This window comes from Strix aluco, chromosome 4 (genome assembly GCF_031877795.1).
Source record: "Strix aluco isolate bStrAlu1 chromosome 4, bStrAlu1.hap1, whole genome shotgun sequence".
Classification (NCBI taxonomy): Eukaryota; Metazoa; Chordata; class Aves; order Strigiformes; family Strigidae; genus Strix; species Strix aluco.
The window spans coordinates 84529814-84556123 of NC_133934.1; the positions used below are offsets into that span (position 1 = coordinate 84529814).

The following is a 26310-nucleotide window of genomic DNA, read 5'->3' on the forward strand; positions in this document are numbered from 1 at the left end:
GCCCCTGAAAAAGTTTAAACAGAATTCACATGGATGCACTGGAACAACCTCACTGCAGTGCCCCAGCTCTTGCTGCTCTGAAAGTCTCCACAGAAGAATCATCACCAATTTATACAGCCGGGATCACATCCACAAAGATTAAATATGCAGTTTCATTCATCAGGCCATTAGCTTGAAAAGAAACGTGGATAAATGCATGGCACAGAGAGTTACCAAGCACCATAGATGCACTCAGCTCTCACACTGTATCACCTAAGCAGGTTGCCTGACAGTGACTGTAAGACAAGCAGATGAAAGGATGACATTAAAGTTAATATCAAACAGCATCAAAAATGCCTCATCCCAACCTTTGCTTCCCTTCCTTCATGGAAACATCGACAAGTTGTGACTTACTGTGTATTTTTAAGTTCTGTTTCACATCAAACACAATTTCACAGAACATACACAGTTTGAACAGAAACAAGTGATACGAGGAAAACATATGGCAAAAGCGTAACAGATGGTACAGTTAGTTAATTCTTTTCTGCATCAGCATCAACCAGCTTTGGTACATGCTTTCCAAAAATACGTATCTTCTCACTGGAGAAATATGAGTTGGAATTTGGTTTTGAAGTTTTTGCTTCTTCTGGCTCCTTCAACTCCTCAAGTCTATCCAGCCCTGTTTACTGACTGTACAATAGCAGCATCAGACCGCTGAGCAAGAGATCAAGGCCTCACAGCCCATCCACACTTCCACAATGACTGTAAGAAACCTCCTGGCAAGTATTTTTGAACAAAAATAATGTTCCAAGAAAATCCCATACTGCTGCAAGCTTTCCTTCAAACCATATGGAAAAATGATGCTGAATACACCTCTTTCTATGTTTTAAATACACAGCCCTCTAGGTTACACCACAAAATTGAAGTGGAGAACGGCTGGGATGTTACAACAGGCAGAAGGGAACTGCCAGTTTGCTTAAGTAGAAGCTAGGTTGGCTTTTGCAAGAAAAAAAATCAGTTCTACCTGTGTAACATTAAGCATCTTCTCACTCTGCCTCTTCTACAGTAATCTTTGGGTTCAAATTCTTATTTATTCGTTTCCTATTGCTGTTGCCAAGTTTAAAAATATGTTCATTACTCAGCCATTAAAAGGTTTTTGCTTCCTTCCGGCATCAATAGGCCTTTCTTTGTCAAGCAGTTCCCAGGAGTAAGCCTGAGCATTTCCTGAGAAGAGCTGAGCCCCTGCAGTGCCCAATGACTTTGGCAGGAATTGGGAACTCTCAGATGTTCTTCAAACACGACAAACCCATCACAGAATTGAGCCTAAAACCCCCAAATGCTCAATTGGCCATGCACTTAAACACCCCAGGATTCAGAGCAGTATTTCTCAGCCTATGGTCTACAAACTGCTGAAGATTCAAAAAAAGGAAAAAGATTTGTGAAAAGGTGCAAATAATTGATGGTAACAACTTCTTCTCTGCCTACTCAAAAAAGGCAAACAAATGAAAGGTTTGTGACTTGGATTTTCCCTCATCCACTCAAATGTTTAAAATCTAAATTTTATTTATGAAAGCCATATAGCAATATTGCACTAGACAGGCCTTGAAAGAAGATATGGTACTCTCCAGCTGAAAATGCTTGCAGTTGGAGTGCTCTGAGATGCAGTGCTCCCCTAAGCAACAGGGCATCCTATTCCTCCCCCCCTCCACTGTGACGGGAGCTCTCATACCAGTTGACTGTTCCTCAGTCTCCACAGGCTGTTCCTACGAGCAGGAAGCTTTTGACTGCAAGAGGCAAGAAAGCCTCCTGATGAATATATAACAAACAAATGACCCCCTCCCAAAGTGGTGAACCCCCAAGAGGCCAGAATACAGCATGCAAACGCAGCCTGTTAGCAAAAAGATGCTCCCAACAAAAAGCAGGAGCTCATGCTGAGGGCCAGCCTCGCTTAACAGCCGCACACAGCAGCAACTTTCTATTTGGAAAAATGTAACAATTACTCCAATTTATATAATCTTCACTTAATTGTCTTTAATAACAGCATTTAACTATGTTGCTGCAGCCAAAGCACCTGAACAAACCAAGAGGTAGTCTCTCCACTTAAGATGCTGCAGAAAGGAAGTCTCTAAAGAAACCCAGGCTTTCAACCTCACCCTGTGTACACCAATGTTAATAGAATGCTGTCAGAAAGGTGTTAATTATAAGTTACACGGGGAACAAGAAAGTTGTCATTCTCCATCTAAAAGCAAATATGCTAGGAGGGCTTCTAAGAAGGTGTGGATGTGTGAAGTCTAATTACAAGGAGAGCAGACAAGGCATTAGAACAATGATGAATTTAAGGCTTTGTTTGATCTGGATGTGGCAGGCAAAGGAGGAAATGTGAAAAATTTAAATCATTAGGTACATGCAATGAAAAATCCTAACCACTTCGCCTCTTAGAGACAAGGTGTTCTGTATATAGCAGCCTAATTTGTAAGGCACCCATCTCAGGATTTCCTCAAGCCAAGTAAGTGGTCTGACTGCCCTTCAGTCCTGAAGGAACCTGTGTCTTTTTGGGTAGATGAATAAAGATCTGCAACTCGAGTGCTGTTTCAGTAATTGGGTATGCACAGAAAGATTTAAAGCTGCTGGTGCCTTGGCTGCAGCGTCGATGGAGCAGCTCTAGATGTGCAGCCTAGGACGGGACCTAAGTGTAGGACTACTCCCCAGGCTCTGAGAGCCCCCTCACAGCTGCACACCAAGCGGACTTGGTTGTGGTGGCCCAACAGTGACAAGACCCAGCTTGCAGGCGAGCAGCTTTTGCAGGCAAGCGGAGCCCATCCATGTCTCTTCTCACTTCATCAGCAAGGATCAAAAAATTAGCCTGGTCAGGATGCAGACAGACACATGCCCAAAGGACCAGGGTTACTTTGCAGAAGCAACAGTGAAGAATGAGTTATTCTAAACTTCACTCTTTGTATCAAAACAGGAGACTTCAAGTCTGCCACTAATACAGTTATGCTCCTCTGTTGCACAGCTGAGCAAACATTTTCGCACAGACCCAAGTGCCTCCAGAGGTGCTCCCACAGCGTGCTCTCAGACCCAAGACCAATCTGGTAAAGCTCAGCTGGTACTTTGAGAAATGCACACCCCAGATTCCTCTGACAGCACGTTACAACCCCGTTTTGTCTGAGAATCAGTCTGTTTGGAGAAACGGCATTCCCTGCTGAGCAGATCCTGCTCTAACAGGGAATGGACACTGAGTCACCCCCGATCACCCCAAGACCTGTCTGCAAAAAGGCCCAAGGAAACGATTGCACAAACAGAAAAGACATTTACCCTTCAAAGGTACTTACATCATGCCTTCCTAGATCAAAGGCTGCTGGAAGTAAATACAAGGCCTTGGCACTATCAACAAACATATAGGGTGTAGCCTTTCTACCAGAATGTAAACTTTGGGTCTGCTTGGAAGCTTAGCTCAGAGAGAAAACATCTACCATCAAAGCACAGGAAAACCAGATTTCAAAGGCCAGCCACTCTGTTCCTCTTACTGCCCCCACAGCAGTCATGCAGCTAATTCACATTCTCATCCCACTCCGTTCTACTTGTCTTCTTTCAAGTGGTCCCACACTCACACCATTTCTAAGCACTTCCTGCCTGCCCCCCGTCCCCCCAAACCTGCTTCAGCGTGCAAGTTCATAAGCTATTTAGAAAGGACTTCTTAGAAGACTCCTAGCATAGCCTTTATTAAGCACCATCCATCACCACAGTGACTGCAGAATCACATTTGAGTTTTCATCTATCATTCTTCTTTCTTCTGGATTTGTCTCGGCATCATCTTGCATTAGCTCAGGCCCCATTCTGACAAGCCTTGGATGTTATCTTCCTGACAGTTTGTCTGTGCTGAGGCAAAATCCTTCCATGTTAACTTATTTTCCAGTGAGAACAGCCATGCTGCATAACACAGCATAAGAGCATCTGCATTCATACCACCACCTCAACTGCCTCTACATGACCCAGCAAGAATCAGCAACATTACATCTTTCTTCTAAGCTCCAGCAGGTTCACCAAACAACCTGAATCAAGCTAAGGACAGCTGAGTTTAACCAATTAAGAAACATTGTTTGTTCAAGGCCACAAAATGCTTTTCACATAAGCAAAACAGAACTTTTCACTGATGTACCTGATGGCTGAATTGCAAATTGCTAGGCACAGACTTACTGCAGTAATTCACCACTCTTTGCATATACTGTGTTGCTCAGAAATTCATCTGGATTGCCAAACAAACAGCCAGAAACAGGTAGATTCTGACATTAAGTGGACAAGCAGGTAAAAGACATCACTAAATAGGTTTGTTTAGTTTAGAGAGGAACATATACACTCAGTGGATGGCTTTATATCCTTCCACTCTCCTCCCTTCCCTTCTCCTATCCCGAAAGTTTCCTGACTTGACATTGTCTTTTTTTTTTTTTAAAGAGACTCTAACATGTGCTCATTATTCTATGATAACACAAAACAATTTTTTTTTCCAGTAGAGCACAGCATGATCATCAACACAAGAATTCAATTTACTTTTTTTTCCCTTCAAAAGAGTTCTATAAAAAAAATGAGTGCAGAAAAAGGACTTTTATACAGAAGGTGCAGTCAATTTTGCATTTAAAATACTGTCCATTGTCATTTCTGATCAAACACTTCATACATACATTCATGCACCTCCGTAGCAAGCTTTCCCCAGTTATGAACAACATATTATCAACAACTACAAAAAATTATCCCTAAAAACCTGTAAGTTACCTTTACCACAAAAACCAGCAATTTTTTTTTGGTGGTTTTACCTACCAAGTGCCATGCACTCTAGGACAGCAACCTTACTAGCACTTACACCCATGAAGATGAACATATTTTTACCTGCCTTCCTAAAGCCAGCAGAGCTCCCCACATAAGAACTGTGACACATTTCTAGATCAAAGCCCAGACTTCTACCAAATATTACACATGAAAAAAACCTGTCATAAAGCCCTTGCTGAGTGTCACACACGCCTCTATAGAATTAATGCAGAAGTGATGGGAGAAAATAATAAGGAAACAAGAGAGGAAAAAGACAGGGAGAAGTCACAGATTTTTCTCCAGGGTTTCTTCTTCCAGAAGAATGCCAACCATTGAGAAACCCCCCAAAAAAAAGTGTCAATGGGCAAGGGAGAAATTAGCTTTAATGATAATTAGAGAAAATCTCTTATTGTGATTTCCTAAGAAGGAGGAAGACAGAGACAGTTGAAAAACACACTCAAGCAAGGCGCAGTCACTTTCCAGGGCTGATAAGGGCTGATCTAGCTCCACCCAGTCTAAACATTACAATACAACATAAATGCAAAGTAACTTTAAAAGGAAATGACCCAGGATCAAATCTCACTAGGGAAAGCGTGTGTTTGAGTAACCACAGACATACCCCAGTAATCCAGGGTTGCAAAAGAACTGTTGTCATATTACACATCCTTCTGAAAAAGTAACCAGTCTTCTACTTAATGTGCTACCTACAGCCTGAGTTTGTTAAAATCTTACTGCAGATAAAACTTCCTGTAGCCAGAGTTCAGTTAAAACCAACTGTTTCACACGCAAACCCATCCTGGACACAAGATCAAGATGTACTACTTCTCAGAAATGACCTTTTCCCATTTTTATGGATTTAAGCAAGTCAAAGGCAGTCATACAGTCTCCCATCAACTAAAAGCAACCTTGTATTATTCTGAACTTGCCAGAGGGCAAGCACAGGCATGCTGGCAGCATGGGAACAAGCCACTGTGCCTCAGCTGCTGCTTGAATAACTGTTTTAGTGGTATTTACCCTGCCTCTGCAGCACCTGGAGCTTGCTGCAAGGTGGGTTGTTGTTTTTTTTTTTTTTTTCCCCTTGATGAGAAGAGGCACTTTGCAACTGCCATGAATTAAGAACGTATAAATGAACTCAAACACAGCCACATTAGAGCAGCACAGTGGCGGTTTGTTTGGATAAGGCAGTGTTCAGACAGTACGACAGAAATAAGAAAAATTAAGGCAAGCACACCCAGCTCAACACCTTCTGCTCTCCACCAGGATTTCAGCACCTGGAACGACTCTCAGCACTGAGGAACAGACTGCCCTGCAGCATTATCCCTTTGCACAATGTTTCTCCCTCCTGATTATCTACAGGTCACTCATAATAAAAGCAATTATGCACTTCTCCCAGTTAAGTCAGCCTGCGACAGGTAAATAAATCTAACTCAAGTGTTAGCTTACAAACCCCAGGAAAATGATGCGACTGAAGTAGAATCAGTGGAAGAGTGCCAAAACTCAAGTTTTGTTAAGCCTGGCTGGATCTTTCAGCACACCACTTGAGCTATTAACTTTATGCCAAATCTTTCTGTTACGGCTCTTTAAGTCGGTTGTATGAGCACAGGAACAAGGTAACTACTATGTGGTAAGCATACCTGTTCATTTGTGTTTGCCTTGAAATATCTTTTTTGCTGTTATTGTTGTTCAGCACAATCAATTTATTGGTAATAGGTTTAAAGGCAGCAAGGGAACCATGCATTTGCAGTAGCAATTACAAAGAATGAAATATAAAAATGAAATCAGGTTTCTATTTCTTTAAAATAGGCTCCAAATGAATTTGGCAAATATTAGAGAGCTGAGAGATTAGGTAAAAAGGCTGTTGCAAACTAGTACTGGTTGAGAAAGCCAAATAATCAAGGGATCAAGAAAACCAGGTTTTTTTCTTTAATATTAATTTCCCAGACCTATTTTAATTCATTTTTTCACACAATTATAAGATTCTGATTCACACACATAATTCCATCTTACTGATTGTAGGAAATGAAACCATGATTGCATAGACCTACTGTTTCTTCACACCAACTGTGCAAACATTTTATTCCTGACCGAGCACAGAAATACTCAGTAAAGCAAAGCTCAATGGTCCCCCCAATCCAGTTACTATTTCCCCAGGGTCTTCATAAAAGTGATAAGCATTTCAAAGAACGATCTCAGTTATAAGGTCTTAAGAAAAATGTAGGTTACAGCAAAGTAAAAAAAAAAAAAAAAAAGAAAAATCTAGATGACATCGGCTATTACATTTCAGAAAAAAACCCCCAGTGTTTAATTTTCCATGTGAAATCCCTTTGCAAATTAAATCAAGGATTACAATCTATTTTTCTACCTCAGTTCTTCAAGTATACATACATGCTTAGCGCCGGTGCAAGAAGTCCAATGCAATAAATTTTCTACTTTAAGACTACATTAAAATTATTCAAGTGGATGCGCGTTTTGTTCACAGATTTTATAGAACTGCCTTCCTAAATGCTATTAAAAGACCCCCATTATTGTTCTGCACTACACCAAAGAAGAAATTTAACAAGATATATAGTTAAATAAAAAAGAAACTGCAATGTTTAGTGAGCAGCTGCTTCATGTGTCTGCATCTTAAATCTCTTCTCACACAATGCTCCTCCTCACATACCTAACATCCCTCGCGTTACCATAAATTCGGTCTCAAAAGAACCCCCTAAGACTTAGTTTGAAGTTTTAGAAGGCAGGCATTCTTTATTGCAGCGCTGGATGCTAGCAGGTGTCCCCTATACATCCAGTCGAGTGAAGAGTCACTGGTTTTCTGTAGGAGCCAGCTATCGGCTGACCTTGTCCCCGTTGTGCCAAGCAGCTCAGAAGCCCACTGCCATGCAGTCCACAGGTGCCACATCACATATCTATTGCCACGCAGCACGTCACATCCTCGTTTCACCCGCAGCTCAACTGCAGCACCGTTTCTCCCCAAAGAGCCCCTGCATGCTCCCTACACCGTGCCCTACGGGTGGAGCACCAATTCCAGCATTGCTTTGCCTTGCTTTGCATGACACACAAATACACACACTACATCACAACTTCTCTTTTGTCAATTCTCCTCTTGAGGCAACAGGACCATCCGTACCATTGTAAAGCATGCAAGCCTGTTCCCTCAAATGCTTCCAAAACACCCCGATGTTTTTCAAAGACCCGGTATCACCCAGCCTTTCCTAAATGCTGTCAGACAGTTTGCGGGGCTGGCAGGGAGACTGCTGCACAGCCTAAGAGCCTTTCACCTCGCATTTCCTGCACAGTCGGAAGGGTCCACCTTTCTACTCTCTGCTACCATCTCAGCTGTGGGCCAACGTGGAACTCCTGAAGCCCTACAGCTTAACACAAATAAAGCCCAACATAAAAAGGAATGTAACATCAGCTTTCGCATTTGTTCCTTTTGTGACTACAAACCTGAAGTTGTTTAAAAGAATAAACTACACATCAAATGCTACCAGGTTTAACTTGCTATGAAGCATAACAAAAGCAAAACCTACAAATACGAGCATTTGAAATCGTCTCAAATATCGATATGTTCAATTCTCCCTCCTGAATCTTTAACCCCTGCAACCTATTAAACACATGAGCAAATCCATATTTTTTGTGAACATATTCTCTGTGTAAAATCTTTCCCAAACAACTAGCTAAATCAGACCTAACATGCTATGAACAGGAAGAGGACAGTACTGTAACTAACTTGAGATTAGGACAAAATTAAAGGATATTGAAGACCTAAATGCTTTCAGACTTTCAGAGGAATTAGCAGCAAACAAATCACACCCAAATGAAAAGGTTTCCTATTCTTTTCAGCTTTCCACTTACTAACACCATGTACCCAGTAACAGGTTGGACAAGTCTTATCTGCACAGCAAGGACTTAGTAGGAATAGAAAGAGATTAGCAATGTTTGTAGAAAAGATCTGTTTATATGCTGAAAAGCCTATTTAAAAATCTTTCCTGCAGTCTCTGCCAGACTGTAATTATTCCAGAAGTATTTCCTAATTTTTCCACCTACACACACAAGCGCCTGCTATTTTTCCTATGGTTTGTAGTTGTTGTTCAATTTTATTAAGAGGCACACATGCTCCATACCCGAGCACCTCTCTATGCTGGAGTTTCAAACTGCATTCGAATCATTAGCTTGATGTCTATATAACAAAGCATCTCATTGTCATTCAAAAAGACTTGGAAAGTGTTCAAACTATGCAAGAGCAATAATCCATGACAGGGTGCATTAGGCAGGTACCGATGCATGCCTAATGCACATTGCAAAGCACATGCCGCTCCAAAATACACTCTGAAGTATTTTATCTTTCCTTTTTCCTGCTTTTTAAAAATATTTGCATGCAGTTCATTTTACATGAGCTATTACTTTTAGCAACTACAAAAAGCTACCCCTTTAAGAGAATAATAATTAAAAAAAAAGAGACAAATACTTTTCCCCTTCAATTCTGAACGCATTTATGCAACATCTTTCTCATTTTCCAATCTAAAAAAGATAATTTCCTCACATCACCTGAACCTCTATTTGAAAAGTTTCTATCTTTCCCTCGGCATCAGAAGCCGGATGAGAAACAGCAGACTGCTGGGCTTTACCATCATTAGCAACACTTGCATGCAGGCAGTGGGAACATAGCACACCGGCTCGAATCAAAAGCAACAGCTAGCTCCAATTCCCACGGGACAGCAGCATGGGTTTGGCAGTGCCGAGGCCCACTGCAAACACTGGAAATCTCTCCGACTTGCTTGGCACGGGCATGGCACTCTGTCCGCGTCTGCGTGTCCCAGAGAGACTCCAACAGGCACACGGGATGGCCCCACCGGGCAAAGAAAGGCCTGAGCGACAAAGGGGCTGCTGCAAGCAGGTGAAGTCAGGCGTCCTTGTTTGGGCAGCACGGGGAAACCATGCAGTAAACTCTGGGAAAGGAGAGCACTGGTGGGAACCAGCAAGGCCTCTTCCAAAACACTTACCTGGCCTCCCTGAGCAGCACGTGCTCTTGGAGCACGTATTCCCTGATAACCATGCTGTGTTCTGGAGAGCACACAGCTGTACACCAAACCAACTGCCAGCTCAATACCAAGCTGATCTTTCTTTACCTGCTGCTGCCTAATCTAGGTGAGATCTCTGAAAGACGTACACGGCTTCTGTAAGGACTAATGTGTCTTGAAAGGCAATACCAAAAAATTATAATGTCAATGTGCCTTTGAGCACATCTCCTTTGCTGCTTAAAAACATGAGGTATTTTTTGTGAACCACATAACACAGCGAAAGCCATGATTTTTACAGGGAGGCAGAGGGACAATGCATTTTCTAGCTGAAATGGCAAACTACTACATACCAGGAGTTATCTGCCAATAATTGGGCAATGTGCTGATTAATACTTTTTCTGGGTTGCCTAAGGACAGTGCATGCATGAGTATCTCGCCACTATTAATTAATCGCTCTTTGTGCATTTATCCTGGTAGAATTTACATGTCCCACACAGTGAATACCCTGAATGAGGCAATTTCTACCTCCAAAAGCACTTACTATTGTCAGTTTATTTGCCCTGCTTAGCCTGATGCTCAGACCGGCAATAAATCATCGTTCTTAGCAGCTGAAGTGTTTAGTGTCTTTCATTCAATATTCTTTCCTCCCCACTGTCCCCCCTGCAAGTATAGTAATCATGTGCTGAATAGTCATTTACAGCACTGCAATTAAGAGCCTTATTCCATTAGGCTTTGTATTTCTATCCGGTTTTACGTTTCCATTAAAAGCACTTTGTTAAACAATTGAGCAACAAATGTAATGCAACCACAGGAGTCCCACCAGTAGATGCCTGCCAGGCAGAGCCCCTGTAAAGCAGCCCAGGAAGGGCAGGCAGCACTCATGGGTCGACAGAGACAGCACCCTCCCGTGTGGGGTCCCAAAACCAGGGATAAAACAGGTTGCACAACCACAGATGGGCCAACGCGGAGTAAGCAACAGAGGCGTTGATGGCCTGCCAGGAGTTTGGGTGAAACTGGGGAAGGGTCACTGGCTAGACACCTACGTGAGGGATGAGTTCCTCCGTAAACACAGCATCACTGCTCAGGCCTCTCAGAGAAGAGTTAAGAAACGTCAAGGCAGTTTTACTTCCGTAAAAAGTGACCGCTCCTGTCCCTTACATTTCAGTACGCATGTGGGGCTTGGGAATTCAAGAATTTTAGACGTCTCCAGCATTCGTGCAGCCTCAGTCAATACATCTACAACCAAGAAAACCGGACAATGAAATCTGTTTGCCGTTTCTGTGGGTGGTTCCCCTCATCCCCCACCTTACAGTTTGCTGTTCGGTTTCAGGTGTTCCCCCCTCCCCTTGCTTCTTTTTCTGCAGCATAGCTCTGCTGCTCTTTCCCAAGTTCTTGCCCTCTGCCTGATCCATTTTAAGCCCACAAGAAGTGGAGGTTACTGATGAAAGCCCTCTGCTTCATCAGGAGCGTGAAGTTGCAGCCCTTGAAAACAGTAATACCAGTGAAGCCCTTGCAAAGTAAAAAGGCTGTAACAAATGAGGAAGATGCTCTTCCTCAGACCTTGGCAGGAAGCACATGGAGTGAACAGACACTAGATGCAACTCCTGCAAATGGAAGTTAGAGAGGAAGCTCAACTTTAATCATATTAAAAATATGCCTGTCTCGGCTATGAGAACATACAGTCACATCATAACAACTTTTCTTTCCTTCTTCAAGGAGCAAAACCTGACAGCCAACTGGTAAAAGGCATCTATCTAGTCAAAGTAGTTGTTAATTATATTATAGCTCTTCTACTTCATTGGCTTCCAGACTCTGTATCATTTTGTTTCCAGTTTTAACCTTCTAAGGGATTGGTATTTTTCCAAGACTGTTCTCAACCGGCTGTCGTTTTGTCTGGGGAAACTACCACTCTTGAAGGAAGTCATGTCTGCCCAGACAATAATGGTGGTGATTTCATGCCAAGCTTGTGACCGAGGCTGGAAAATTACCCCAAAGTGCTGCAGAAATACACGGGAGAAGTTTCACCAGGCATATACAGCATTTTGTCCACTCAGCGGTGACTCAGGACATCTTCCAGGGATACGTCACCTTCTATGATAAAACCCGTCAGATCCTCTGCCCTTATGAGTGTTTTCATGGTAACAACCAACAGCCTCTTCAAGTCCTTGTCCTCAATGCCATGGTGGCAACAGACAGTTTGGAAAGAGAATGAATCAGTACCACCTCTCCCTGGGGTTCTTCATCCCCTGCTCTCCCACACATGTTTCCCAATGACACTTATTCATCACCCTGAGCACGAGGCAGGAGTTCTGCACTTCGCTCTCCGAGGGACCAAGCAGATGTCCTACAGTAACCATTGCGTCAAACTTCTGAAGATTTTAAATTCTCCCATGTCAGCTGCTGCATCTTCCCTCACCCCCGACTCTGTTGGTCTAGAGCTACGTCCAGCGTCGAGTGTGTCGGTCTAGAGCTACGTCCAGCGTCGAGTGTGTCGGTCTAGAGCTACGTCCAGCGTCGAGTGTGTCGGTCTAGAGCTACGTCCAGCGTCGAGTGTGTTGGTCTAGAGCTACGTCCAGCGTCGAGTGTGTCGGTCTAGAGCTACGTCCAGCGTCGAGTGTGTCGGTCTAGAGCTACGTCCAGCGTCGAGTGTGTCGGTCTAGAGCTACGTCCAGCGTCGAGTGTGTCGGTCTAGAGCTACGTCCAGCGTCGAGTGTGCCGGTCTAGAGCTACGTCCAGCGTCGAGTGTGCCGGTCTAGAGCTACGTCCAGCGTCGAGTGTGTCGGTCTAGAGCTACGTCCAGCGTCGAGTGTGCCGGTCTAGAGCTACGTCCAGCGTCGAGTGTGCCGGTCTAGAGCTACGTCCAGCGTCGAGTGTGTCTGTCTAGAGCTACATCCAGTGTCAAGTGTGGTAAACCTCTTGAACAACCTGCTTCCTGCGTCACCACAGGGACACGCTTCCTCTGGATTGCTTCATCTCTTTGTAGTCTCTCGCTGTCCCACAGATTCATTAATGAAGCATTCACAAACATGATGAATAACAACTCCAACACCAGCTAACACCCCAAATAACCCAAGTAACATCCAGCCAAGTCATCTGTAGAAAGCTAGGTATTTTCAAGAAAATGCAAGCTGATCACAGGGCTTCGGAGTAACTTTTGTTTTTTTAAACCACAGGATAACTAAATATCCCTAAAAATCTCAGCACACGCTTTCTAATACATTCTGTATCTTTTCCATCTTACTCAGTTGTTTAGTTGTCACAGTTACTAAACAGGCAGCCACAAATGAGTAGATGTTCTGCACAACAATCTTGTTATGCATAAGTATTTCTGAAAGCCACTTGAAAAATGGGAGGAAGGAAAGAACAGAGTCACTATTTGTGCATTCTCCTATTCCACCTGAAACTTTCCTTTTATCTATCCTCAAGACAACTCTTAGAATCCTTCCTGGCCAGCATACTGTGCCTTAGCCCCACATGTTTTCTCTTAACACAGCCATGCTTAGAAATATGACGCTTGTAGCAATACACACAACAGAGAAGGAAAAAGGAAATGATAAGATTAAAATCCCTCCCCTCTCCCACATCTCTTTCTCTGTCATGCACACATGTAGAAATCATTCCTCAGTTTCAAGCTGTGAATCAGGAACCCATTTTCAGCACCTGCTTATAAACAAGCACATGCAAAAACCATCCTCTGTGTAAAAGCTCCAGGTCAAGAATTCATTCTGAGCACAAGCTTTAGCATGGCTCTAACAGGAACGCTTTCTTAAATTGGACTTGAAAGCTTAAAACCAAAGGAAACTAGGAAACCCGATACCAGTCTAAATTCCTCCTTTCACCAAAGTAGTTCATGGCCTTATAATACACAGTTTAAGCCTCTCAAAAGATGTGGAGGGAATAGATCAGCTGGAACCAAGCATACATGCTGAAGGCTACGATTTGGCCCCAAATGAGACTGACGTCGAAAAACCCAGAGGAATCCATGAAATACAGAGCAACAGCTGTAACAACACCTTGCACGTACACCCTGCTGAGCCCTGGCACTTCACCTCTCACTGCTGCCTCAGCTTCCAGCACACCCTTGGCAGGCTGAACTCACACAAACCATTTCAACCCTCCTCTGGTTTCCAACTTTCCATGGAGACTCCGCTGCGTGTCAGCAGGATCCAAGATCTGTATCTAGTCACTGCCTGCACCTCACTTGCACTCCATCTTATTTGCACTTACCAAAGGGAAAGAGAAGAGGAAACGGTGGAAGAACAGTTCAAGGACTTTCTAAGAAAACTGCATGACTTAATTAAAGACTTTTTAAACACATCTTATTAACCCCAGTGACTGCTACTGGTTTTTCAGCCCTCACACTGATTCCTGTGTATTCAGGGACTTCTCTAGGGGAAAGAAAGAAATACCGGACAAACAAAAACAAATCATTATTTGCTTGGCAGATTACTGTACATAAACAGTCTTTAAAGTTGTTACACTCAAGTAAACATAGCTTATATCAATATCATCTGTACATTTCCGTCATTAGGCTGAGAGGGAGGAGGATGGCCCATTTTCAAGGAAGCAATTTTTAAAAAAGGAAACCATTAACTTGATATTTAATCAATGTACAAAGGAACAGGGAAGTAAATTAGTAATTTTCCCAGTATTTCCCCTGTCCATAAGTTGCATGCTTTTTCACCTGCCCCATGGCACAACACCCCTCACCCACCAAATCAACAGCTAGAAAGCAATGGACTGTAGGAAAAAAATGAAAGGACAGCTAATACAAATCCAACAAAAGAAAAACAAAGGACAGGTTGGGACACAGAAAGAAAATCGGTTTTTTTCACAATACCTCCTTTTATACAGCATTTCTATCAGACTTTGTCAAGGGGTGGAGTATTTTTAAACACGACTTCTGAGTTTTTGTTTTACTGTAGCTGAAAAAAGGACTTTTCCTCTCCCTCTCCACTGTTTTGGCTAGTACAAATGACACAGGAGTAGATACAAAAGCTACAGGAATAAGCACTCTTAAAGGAGCTGAGTGGAAATGGTACTGAATGGAAGACCCTTGACAGACACCACACGCTCCATACAGGCGTCTCTGTAATTAAGTACAGCACAGATATCGAGTCGGTCCTTAAGGTAAGGACAAAAACAACGCAAAAACAACACAAGGTTCAGCCCAAAGGATGGAATGTCAACTAAATGTTTGTTAGATTTAAAAATTAACCAAGATCACACCTGGCTTTATAAGCATTACAGGATAGGAGGGATTTTTGCGAGTGTGGTTTTCCTTTGTTTTGAGGTGTTTTGCTTTTAAATAGCACAGTTCCTAAGTTTTCATGATAAATTCTCTCACAAGTTGTTCAAATAGTGAAACAACATCAACACACACCAATACAGTTGCCAAAACAGAGCCTGAGAAGCTTTTGGTTGCAATTATCAGATTATGTTATAATTACAAACTGCTTTCATTTATTTAAGAATTACAGAAAGAAGGTACTGGCTGCGAAATGCAGTGCTAGACTACATCAGCTGTCTGCATTGTAAGAGAAAGGAACAGCAATAGGCTCCCTGCACATAAATTCAGTCTGTCCCTCCAAAGATGTATGAAAAAGGGATGTGTAATGAGAAAAACCTATCTACTGTAGGTCAGTTCATTCAGTTTACTTAACTGACTTGCAAAGAAAACACACTTTCCAAATCATTAGGAACCAGACTGATGCATGTATTTAAGTAATGGAAGAACCAGCTTGGTTGGGAGCCAAGTTTTAATGTTATCATTTCTTCAGACTGACCATTTCATCTATCCACTGCTGTGGTCCTACTTGTGCAGAGTTGCACCATCTGTGCACCGCCACACAAAGCAACAGCACTACACTATGCCCAGCGACATGCTAAGCTAGGTACAGAAATCCCAGTTTGGGCTTGTCTCATTTTGGCTCACTTGGAACCGATGTTGTGGCAGTCCCACTTACTCACCAAGAGTTTGAAGCTGATCTGGAAGGAGGAGGGAACGACACCAACAAAAAGTTAAGGGCATTTACAGAGGAAAATCTAGGCTTTGCTGAAGAAAAGCTGTTAACATTTTTTCTTCTCCTTTCCCAATTTAAATTCTTCATCCCAAACTGGCTAGGCTGCCTTGTAGGCACAGTTCCATATATCTACATAGAAAGCCTTTGATAAAAAATGGTTTCCAGCGTGGTTTATTCTTACACAAAAGGCTGCAGTCTGTAGATAAAGTGTATAGCTATTCATAACCCAACCTTAAGCACACCTTTGTACCCAGAGATACTCATTTTTGTGAGAGATTAATTTAAGCTAGTAACTTTCAGCTGTTGTTATTAATGTTTTTCTAGTCAGCTACAAAACTGCTCAATACAACCACTGCTATCCTGCTAAGAAAGTCTAGAAAGTAAAGCTTTTTTTTTCCCCCCAAATGAAACTTGCTGAATGATATGCTAAAAATACGGGTTTTTTCCATAGGTAGCTTATTGAAAAAACACTCTAACATCTGTTACAGCTACATGGCACATCCTTACAGCATTATTAGTGTCATCTGTGTTCTCTTTGTTTTCTTGCTTGCTATTTCTTGATTACATTGTACCATCTAACTTACAAACTCTGGGTTTTCCCAGCAGGAAAGAACTCCCAGCTCCTTCATCTATCACATCATTTTTATCCCGACAGCGTGAGGACATTAAAAATTCTCTGTACCTAGAAGAACAAAAGCCATACAGGTATTCCTTTATCAGCATATGCTTTTAACAGAAAAGGCTGTGAATACATTTCTGTTACAGAGAGAGAACTGCAAGAGAAGGCTTTGTGGCACTTAATTCACTAAATGACTAAAAGTCTTTTTTCCAAAGGTGAAACACTGAGTTACTGAATTTTTCCAAGTTAGCCAATTTAGGAAGTTTTTTTTGGTCTATTATTTTTAATGCCTCAGTGTATGAGTCAACTGCTTTTCACACAGAATGCAATGAAGAAAATCCCCCATGTCTCCAAATATCACATTTCATTATTATGGTGTTTCTAAAAGCAAATTAGACTTTCTCAAAGAAGGGAACACAATTCTACCTATTTTTCTGTCTCCAATTTGAGCAGTTACACAGAATTTTCTTAAGCTCTACTAGTAGTTTTTTTTAACTCCTGTAGTCCATTACACAGAACCAGGCATTTCCTCTTAGGAGGGTCACAAACACTAGCTAAGCAAAGAAAGCCTATTATTAGTTTGCTGAAGCCAGACCATGTAAAGTGAAGAGGGGTTTGCAAACAGATAAAGATCGTTAACAGTGTTCCAAAACCTCGGCAAAGTGATCACATTCCCTTTACATATTAAGAGACTAATTCATCTTGTATCCAGAATGAAAGTTATAGAATATCATGTGTTAAATCAGAAACCCAAAATGAAACTCAAAACCTCATATATTTAAAAATTTCTTAGGCAAAGAGCATCTAAACAAGTTGAAAATCATCTTTCAAAAATGAACGTGCATAAAACATACTCACAGACACAGGGAAAGGAAAAAAACAACATATAAACTCCACATGCTTCTGAACTGACGTTCTTAGAGCTTTAAAACTAGGTAACTGCTTTTGAAGGGAGAAGCACTGCTTCGAGTATTGCCATAAGTTTCCTACGAGCCTGCACAAGAGACAACCATGGGGAAAGCATCCTATAGCAAAGCTCCCTCTCCAGACTGGGATGTACCTCAAATCTGGATGTCCATCAGCCAAGATTGCCCGGCAGCACAGACTGAGAATTAATTGCAAGCCAGGCGAGTTTACAAGTGGGCTTGGCTTTCTGGTAGCAAATACTAAAGAGAGGCACAAGTGAGAAAATTGCAAACAGACCAGGTATCGCGCTGGGGAAGGCAGGCCCCAAAACAGCCTTCTCTGAAAAGGGCTATGAGTTTTGTTTCTCATGTTCTCATGTTCTAATTCAGGCAGTAATCAGTTTAGCACAAGAATCACAAGATACAATGTGATACAAATCTCAAGTATCATGTTATTTCTAGTGACTGCTTTCCATTCTCCCCATTTCCCCCCCAAAATCAGAACCAAATGCAGATGCAACGCAATGGTTGTAAAAAAAAAAAAAAAAAAAAAAAAAGGAAGGCAGAGTAGCTATACAAATTACTTTTGCCAAAGGACACCCAGCAGGAACAGAGAAGTAACTGCATTCCTCATGTCAGACTACACTGCGCTAGTAATGGAAAACACTAGTTTCTCCAAGAGGCACATACTATGTACCCAGTGATTTATGCGTGAGGCATCTTCATTTTTCTATCTATATAAACCACAGCAGGTTTAGTGCTTTTTTAAATTTATATAGTAAGACAATTCTAGAAGTAACTAAAAACAACATTAAAAGGCGGGTGTAAAACTGAAGAGAACTTTCGTCAGGCTGGACTACAGGAAATATCATGGTCCCACTGGACAGATGGGTGTTTTCTTTCAGCAATTAAGAGTTAACTGCTGGCCAAAGCAGACTATCCTGCTAGGAGGGGTCTGCAGGGCCCCAGCAAAGGGAGATATGGTGGTCCGTAAGAGCTCTTTAGCCAGTCCCATCCACCATGCCGTACTCATCCTCGCAGAAGCCGTATGCCAGAAACCACAGCCTTATTCACCAGTATCGTGGAGTTCACACTGAGCTTTGGCCAACATGGTTATCTCACCTCTGCAGTATATTCGTTGCCTGGACTTTCAGCTATGCCAGCAAAACTTTCCACAGTAAACAAGACCTCAAAGCTGCAGTGACAGACAGGCATCGTAGCCATCAGGATGGGGACCTCTAGGTAATGGCAACACTAAGGGAGTCTTTAAAAAAAACAACCAACCTGCTCCACAGCACAGCTAGCCCACGTTACACATGTTATTTTAGCAAAAGGTATGAAGAAATAGGTCCCTAGACCGGCAGCCTGTTCTCAGTAGAGCCGCAGGCTTACTGGCACCAGGAAAACAACTTTTACTAGAACAGCTTGTTCTGCAGAGGGCTGTGGGGACAGGGAAAAGAGAGAAGCATTTCACCAAAGCACTTCCAAAGTGCCAGCATATTCCCTGTCTTCAAATTAGGATGATTTTTCCAAAACAGCCTGCTGGGGGGAGAGGATTCTTGAGAAATAGCTGCAGACCAGTTGCGAGGGAGAGTTTCTAAACTGTGCTTGCAAAGATGAATTATCTTGATAATACCTTTTTTAACACAATCTAACAAACTGCAGAAGCAGAAGAACACCGAAAGCAATTTCTTACCATATGTCTACAACTCTCCAAAGACGTAAATATCCCTTTACTGCTACACATTTTAATAATTCCTTTCAATTTCAGAGGCTAGCAGATGCCCAGATTTCAAACTGTAATGCCCATAAATCAGCTCAGGGAAGAAGTGCATGCACTCACATATCTCACATACACACACCAGCTGCTAAACACTACCGTGTCACGAAGGAGCTGTTCATAACATCGATGAATACATCATTTGCTGCTTATAGACTACACAGTATATGGTATTCTAAGCAAAAGAAATGTATAGAATAAAAATACTACCACATGCTTGCGAGTCGGCTCTTTTGTTTCTTTTTAAAAAGGGCTTCTGCTCTACTCTTCTTGCTTAGGTTTTGGTGAATTGGGGGTAGGGGCATTTTTGTTGTTTGTTATTCTTTGTGGCTTTTTTGTTGTGGTTTTTTGTTGCTTTTGGGTTTGGGTTTTTTTTTTTTTTTACAAGTACAAAAATAAAACCCACTTTTTTAACAGTTCTGAGAATGAGTTTTACTGTCATGTCTGAAGTTAAACATTAACAATGTGCTTGTTGAACTTTCTTTAAAAATTAAAGCGGGGACATTATTTTTCTCTTAATCTGACAGATAGCATTGCAAAAACAACACTAAAGGAAAACTTTAGGTCACTGGTACAAAAACACTCAGTACAACTAAAAATGACAACTCTACACACTAAACAATATCTAAGCCTAAACTAATCCAGAAGACAAACACCTGCATGAAGCATATGGCACCTGTGTTGAAGGTTGCCTATTCAAACCTGCCTATACACCTCAGCTTGACAATGCTGAAAACTGTATTAACATTAGTAGAGCACCTTCTCATATGCATTTTGTGCCCACCCACATGCTCTTTCTCCCTGCCTGCCACCTCTCCCTGCCCCAACAAAAATAAGGCAGCAAAAGAAATGTGCTTTTTAAAACCTGTGCAGTAAAATAAGGTGATCAACAATTTGCACCTCCGCAGTGCATAAGAGAGGGGGGAGCTAGCTCTGCACAAAGCAGCCATCACAGCCAAGAGGAACGATGGCTGGGAAGGATTCTGCCTGTCACTGCTTTCCACAGCAGCTTGATTCTGTACAGATCTAGAATGCAACTTCTCTTCCCCCAATTGTCTGTGAACACACAACTGTGGGAAATCTGCTCATAGCACATGCAGCAGCTCTTGCCTGTTCCCCGTAAAAGCATTCTCCTGGAGCAGTGCAGCTCTCTCTTAATCCACCTACGATAACGCTGCATTATGGAGCAATATCTGCCCCAGCCAGTTGCTCCACCCCAGCCAGTGCTATGCGTGTCTTCTCATTTTTATCATGGACACAGATGAACTGCAGCAGCCAAAATTGCAAAACATAACATAGCCAGTACTTTTTTCACTATAACATACCACAGGGGGAAAAAATCTCCATGCTGTGTTCAAGCCTGAACAGGATAAGTACTTTCCCATTTCTTTTTGAGGTTCAGGCATCTCTACATTCAAGTAACCCTTCCGTCATGCTGCTCACGAGCTAGGCAGTAAACCAGACTCTGCGCCCCCGACCACCCTGCCTGAGCCAGGCCCCAGGAAGACACGCTACGCTCGGTGCAGAACTCTTCATGCTTCACTGGAGTCCACCTCATGAAGAACGTCTTCGTAGCGTTCCTACATACTTTACTGAGACAGCTTTTCTGTTATATTTTAAAGACATTTAAAAGCTTCGTGCTGTCATTCACTATGACTACTCAGAAGGAAAGCGCTGAGAAGAATTTATGCAGTTCATTAAAAGCTTGTTTCCTGCTATTTGTGCTGCATCTTGCAGTTGAACTAGCAAATGATTTCCTCACAAAACGTAGGGAGAAGATGCCTCTTGCTTCAATACAGATTCAGACCCAGGAAAATTTTGTGATCTAAGGAAACATTCCCTTCTTCATCAACTCAGGTATACCATGACAATCATACCTAAAAGTTTTCAAGGGCCTGTTACAACTTTGAACATCCATTGGAAAGGAAAACAAACAAACAAACAAACACAAATATACCCACAAAACCAAAACCCAACAAACCCACTTGAAAAATCCACTGGCCTATGAGCATCTCTTCTCTGTGGGGGAGCTTCAGCTGCAGGCCTGCCACAAAGCAACAGCCTCCAGGTTCAGGAAGTCCAGACAACAAGGAAATGTGAACTGAAAATCCCCAGCACCCTGCGAAAATGCTGTGGATCAGCTAGGCATTTTGTTCTGGAGAAAACAGGGTTGTATTTCTACAGACAGGGCTAGTACCAGTGTATGAGCAAAACCAACAGGGGTTCACAGGATGTTTTTGGCTTTCGGTAGACAGGAAAACTCCAGCAAGACATTGGTTCAGCCTTTCTTTACCTACATCAGCTGACCGGAATGCAGCATCGCCAATACTGGCATTTGCCTGTATCAACAGGACCCACGAAACAAACAAGTTATGAAACACATCTTTAGGTCTGGCCTGGAAACCTGTGAAACGACATGAAACTAAATCAAGCTGCATCATTCAACATCACTTCTCCTCAAGGAAAAGCCTCCAGGTTATTCACTTTAGAAGAAACTGTTTTGCTGCATTTACCATGTTTCAAATGCAGATATGACCACATTTCATTTCTGCACAGCATCACCTTCTTTTTTCTACCAAAATGAGTGGTACAGACTCGTTTCAAGACTCTTCTGGGTTTAGCTGGTAGGGCTTGGCTTTAGCAGGTGGGCACAGAAGGCTTTGCAGACTGCTCTCTGTCATGACCCATCCTTGCAGGGCTGGCTCGGGAGAAGGAGCAAGGTGAGCCCAGCAGGGATGACAGCACACCACTCGCATTTCGTGTTGCTGACTGTGCTACTCTATTCACCTACGTACAAAGATTAGGAAATTGCATACCTGTAATCATACTAATCGTAACCACTTTGAAAGGCAAGCTGTATGACTATTGGAAATTCTTAGCATCCATAACAACGATGTATTTATTTATCCACAGATTTTAAAGTGTAACCGACAGGGTCTACAGATAATTTAAAATGATCCCAGCCAGCCTGAATCTTCAAAAAAGCAGCTATTCGTCTAAAGATCCTCAGCTTGTGGCTGCTGCAGTAGAGGACACATTTTAATGAAGAAGGAAGCAGAAGAGAGATGGGCTCCACCACTCAGTTAAGGAGCCATACCCTCATGTCTCACTGACTGCTGGTAGTGAGTGCAGGTACCAGTCTGTCCCACACACCTCTTAGGGGTCCTGCCATATCTCAGAGCAGCTGAACAGCACATGATGAGTATCACACCACACTGAACAAGAAAACAAACTTGTCCTCGTTCACATTGATTCTTCTTCTGCTCACACGTTCCTGACCATACCATAAAAACCTGACACGAGCCCTGCTGCCCAGGGACACCACAGGCATCAGATCATCTGCATGTTCCAGAAATGAGCGCATAGAAAGCTACAGCTGCAAACCTACGGCTCAGCTAGCAACTTAAAAAAACCCCAAACAATATACACAACACAACACTAACTGGAGGATAGTTTCTCCACCTAATGGGTCTAGATACAAGCTATTTAGAGCAGCTATTGGTATAAGCTGATCATTCCCAAAGCAATGAAACCAGAGCATACCCAACTCACCATGTAACCATTTCTTAAGACTTACTATGTTAAAAAAATGTTACGGCATCCATTAGCACATCAGTTTCTCCAGCATCACTATCACAGTTTTTAAAATGCTGAAGAGCAGCAACAGGCATGTTTTATCACCTTGTTTTCCTTACCCTCCCAACCCTTCAAAACAGTGAAACCCAAATGCTAGGTGAGCTGCTCAGGATCACAGCGCTGAAGCTGAAGAAAGGATGAAGGATTTTCTTGTTACCAAACAAGCACCATCCCCAATGTCACATCCCTTTCACGAGCTGAAACATACAGCATGTGAGAAACAGCAAACCCAAGCAGATGGAAGAGTGCCCGAAGGCCTCATACAGAGTGATACCCAAAACGCTACAGTGCTCTGTATCATACCACCTCATCAGTAATTTACTGAGCTTGCAGAAATTGTTTGTATTTTTTTACAAAGGAGAAACGAACACAAAAAGCTCGCCCACATCTTTAGTCAGCTACCTAGCAGAGTATACCCTCTGAAATGTTTTGGCAAGTGAATTCTGGAGACATGTGGCCTCTCAGTCCCACGCAGTATAACTCCAAGTATTTATTGTAAATATGCATTCATCCTTCACTGCTGAATAAAAGCTTCTATGCACCCACAAAGCACAAATCTCTCGGACTGGGATGGATAACCTGTGTCACCAAAACAGAAATACCACAAGCACCAAGCTTTCTGGCAAATGTAACTTCTCTCTCGCAAGAGATTCATTTCTGCTGCTCTTATTCACTCCTACTCTCTTTTAAATATCTTAACATAAGCAATAATCAGAGACCAACACTGATGTTCAATCCCACAGAGGTTACCCTCTTACTATGTCGAAATGCTCTGACGCAGTTTTACAGCTTGGGTGCCTCACAACATCCTGACAAAAGCCAATGCACCCGATGGAAGAGAAGGGAGGGTGCAGAACAGCAGATGCCCACCTTGTCCCCATGCCCGTCTCAGACGGTCCTTTCACCCACTCGACAGCACTCAGCCCTATGGACCTAGTCCTGGGTCCATTTTTCTCACTTCCAGTTTGAGCCACTCAATGTATAAAACTTTATTCTCCGTGCTGACCACTTCACAGGTTAGGGATGTGGTTCACTGACCCCACTGCCAGCCTTGCCCTTTCTCAGCCCGTTTGCTGAGGTTGAGGGCTACTGCTGGGACCCAGCTCCCTGCCACCCAAGAAAATGGCTGTGCGACCTCTGAGACATCAAGCACGTCCCTGGCTTTGGAGCCAAGCCAAGCTTCAGGGCCAGCCACGGGCACTAAGATTTATGCTGTATCCTCTCTTAGCATGCAGGCCTACTAAAGCAATGCGCTGATAATGCGGGCCAGTAAATCATGCAAATAAGCGATCATACAAAGGAAAGAAAGGTGCTGAAAAATTAAACCTTTGCCTCTTTGTTAAGTACTCTCAGTCTCCCCACAAGCAGAGCAGCCAGAGCTAGAGAGGAGTTCAGCTGTTAACGAAGCAATCAATCTTCCCGTCCTTCCTCCCCAAACCTCAGGGCTCTGTCATTTTGCAGTTTGTAATTTAAAGCCAGCTCTTGGCTTCAAACCTGTAGAAAAGCACCACTGTGAAAACAGACTGCGAGTGCCAAACTTCTGTGTAGGATATGCCACCATTTTTAATTCCGCCCCCCCCGCCTGGAGGAAAGGAGAACAGGGTGGGTGGCTCTTTGGTATGGGACTCAAGAGCAAAATGAGGAGTTTCTTCGGCATTTCTGAAATGCCTATTAAAGCATCGTAAAAGCTAAAAGGCATTTAACAGGTACCTTAAATAGCACGGCTTCATCAAGTACTATGACTTAAGAAAAGCTGCCTCCCCCATGCTGAGTGTGAAATTTACTTTAGACAGGATGCCCCCCCCTCCGAGAGCATGCAAGAAGTTATTTCTTTAAAAACACCATTAGCTGGAAAGTATTTAACCAAGATTGGTATATTTGCTTGAATTTTGCTCCCTGACAGCAGCCACAGTGGATCATCCCTTTTCATACTCTTCTCTACAACCATTTTCTACCCTCCCACCTCTCCAGCAGATTTGCACATAAGCAGACACAACCTGCTTCCATTTTATACAGCCAGCTCTCCAATCCAACCCAGTATAAACCAGTTACCTTTGAAAATACTGCTGGAAGCAATCACAGAAACCTGTTTACACTAGGCTGGTTATAGGGGGGAAAAAACAAGCAAAGAGTAGACAAGTCCGCAAGGGAGAAGAAAACCAGTTTCAGCGAGCTATTAACTTGTTGGGCTGGAAGAGATTTGACAGGGAGCAATTAAGACTTTGTTTTTCCCGTTAAAGAAAGTTTATGCTGAGAGGAGGCAGCGGACAAAATAAATGAATAAAATTATCCAGGACGTATCTCCACACACATTTCTGTGAAACTGTAGAAATCAGCAGCGAACTGCGCCTGAAAGGGAGCGAGGGCATCATTAGCGCCCCGGCCCGGGCGAAGCCCTCCAGGAAACCCCCCGACAGCCACAAAAGTTATTCGGTGCCGTACCTCGACTGGGCAGCCATCGCGAAGTTCATAGTGCCAAGCGTCCTCTGGCCATGAGCTCCTCTCCCTCTGCCCAGGCTCTACCCCCCTGCCAAAGTCTTCTCTTCCATGTGCCGGCCGCCCCTCCGCCCGTGCCCGTCCCAATGTCACGGAGCCGCGGCTGCCGAGCCCCGGCCGCCCGAGCCCGGGCTCCCCGCGCGGGGTTAGCTGACACTCATTTTGATCGACATCCGGGCACCGGGGCCCTCCCCCGCCTCGCTGCATGGCCGGCCCGCGGGGAGGGGAACGCGGCCCTCGCACTTCCAGCCGGGCCGGGGGGGGGTGGGGGGTGGGGGTGGGTGTGTGACACGGACACCCCACTCCTCCCCGCTGAAAAGCTAAGGGCCGGCTCGCCGCTTGCGGTCGCCGCTCGCCTCTCCCCTCGTCCTTTGATTCCTCCGCTGCTTTTTGGCGAGCGGAGCTGGCAGCGGCTCGCCCGCCCCGGGGACGCCTCCCCCCCCTTTTTCACCGAGTTCTCATGGTACGACCCGACCTCCTTAAATGGGCATGGTGCGCTGTCAGGGCAGGAGCGACGCGGGATTGGACCAGAAGCGCACGGGCGCTGCCGCCGCAGCCTATCGCCGACGCAGCGCCGCGGGGGGGGGAGGGCGTTCCCTGGCCTCGGCCACGCCCACCGCCGGTCCCTGAGGCGGCGGCGGCGCGCGGGCGGGGCGGGAGGAGGAGGGCCCAGAGGAAGGAGAGGCGGGGGGGCCGGGGGTGGGACCCCCAGCACCGGCTCCCCGCCCTTTGACACAGCCCAGGGGCTGCGGGGAGCTGTTCTTGTTTTTATAGAGAAACAGAAGAAAACGGCTCACAGTTTTCGAACTTTTCGAAAGAAATACAGAACCTCGATGTAAACGTGAGTCCCATCTGGCCACACAGCTGTAGCAAACGAAAACCCCTAGACTACCAAACTTGCAGGTGCTCAAATTGAAATAGCAGGCTAAGAAACTTTACCAAAAAAAAAAAAAAAAAAAGTTGTTATGCTCTGTCTTCTGAGCTCCAGTCCTGCCTGCGGTTTGTAGACTCACTCAGAAAGCAGCAATACCTGTCCTTTGCTCTG

General features: G+C 43.7%; 1 protein-coding gene across 3 annotated transcripts in view; it reads right to left on the bottom strand.

The window, feature by feature from the left end:
- Positions 1-26310, bottom strand: part of AFF1 (ALF transcription elongation factor 1) — a 114965-nt gene that overhangs the window by 77261 nt on the left and 11394 nt on the right. Inside the window, exon 1 of one of the 3 annotated variants that reach the window (XM_074823864.1) lies at positions 25212-25435. The exons of the other annotated variants lie outside the window; for them this stretch is intronic. Within the exon in view, the coding sequence (XP_074679965.1) occupies positions 25212-25240 (29 nt within the window). The 5' untranslated portion in view covers positions 25241-25435. Of the gene's footprint in view, positions 1-25211; positions 25436-26310 lie in introns of those variants that run through there. 3 annotated transcript variants of the gene reach the window in all.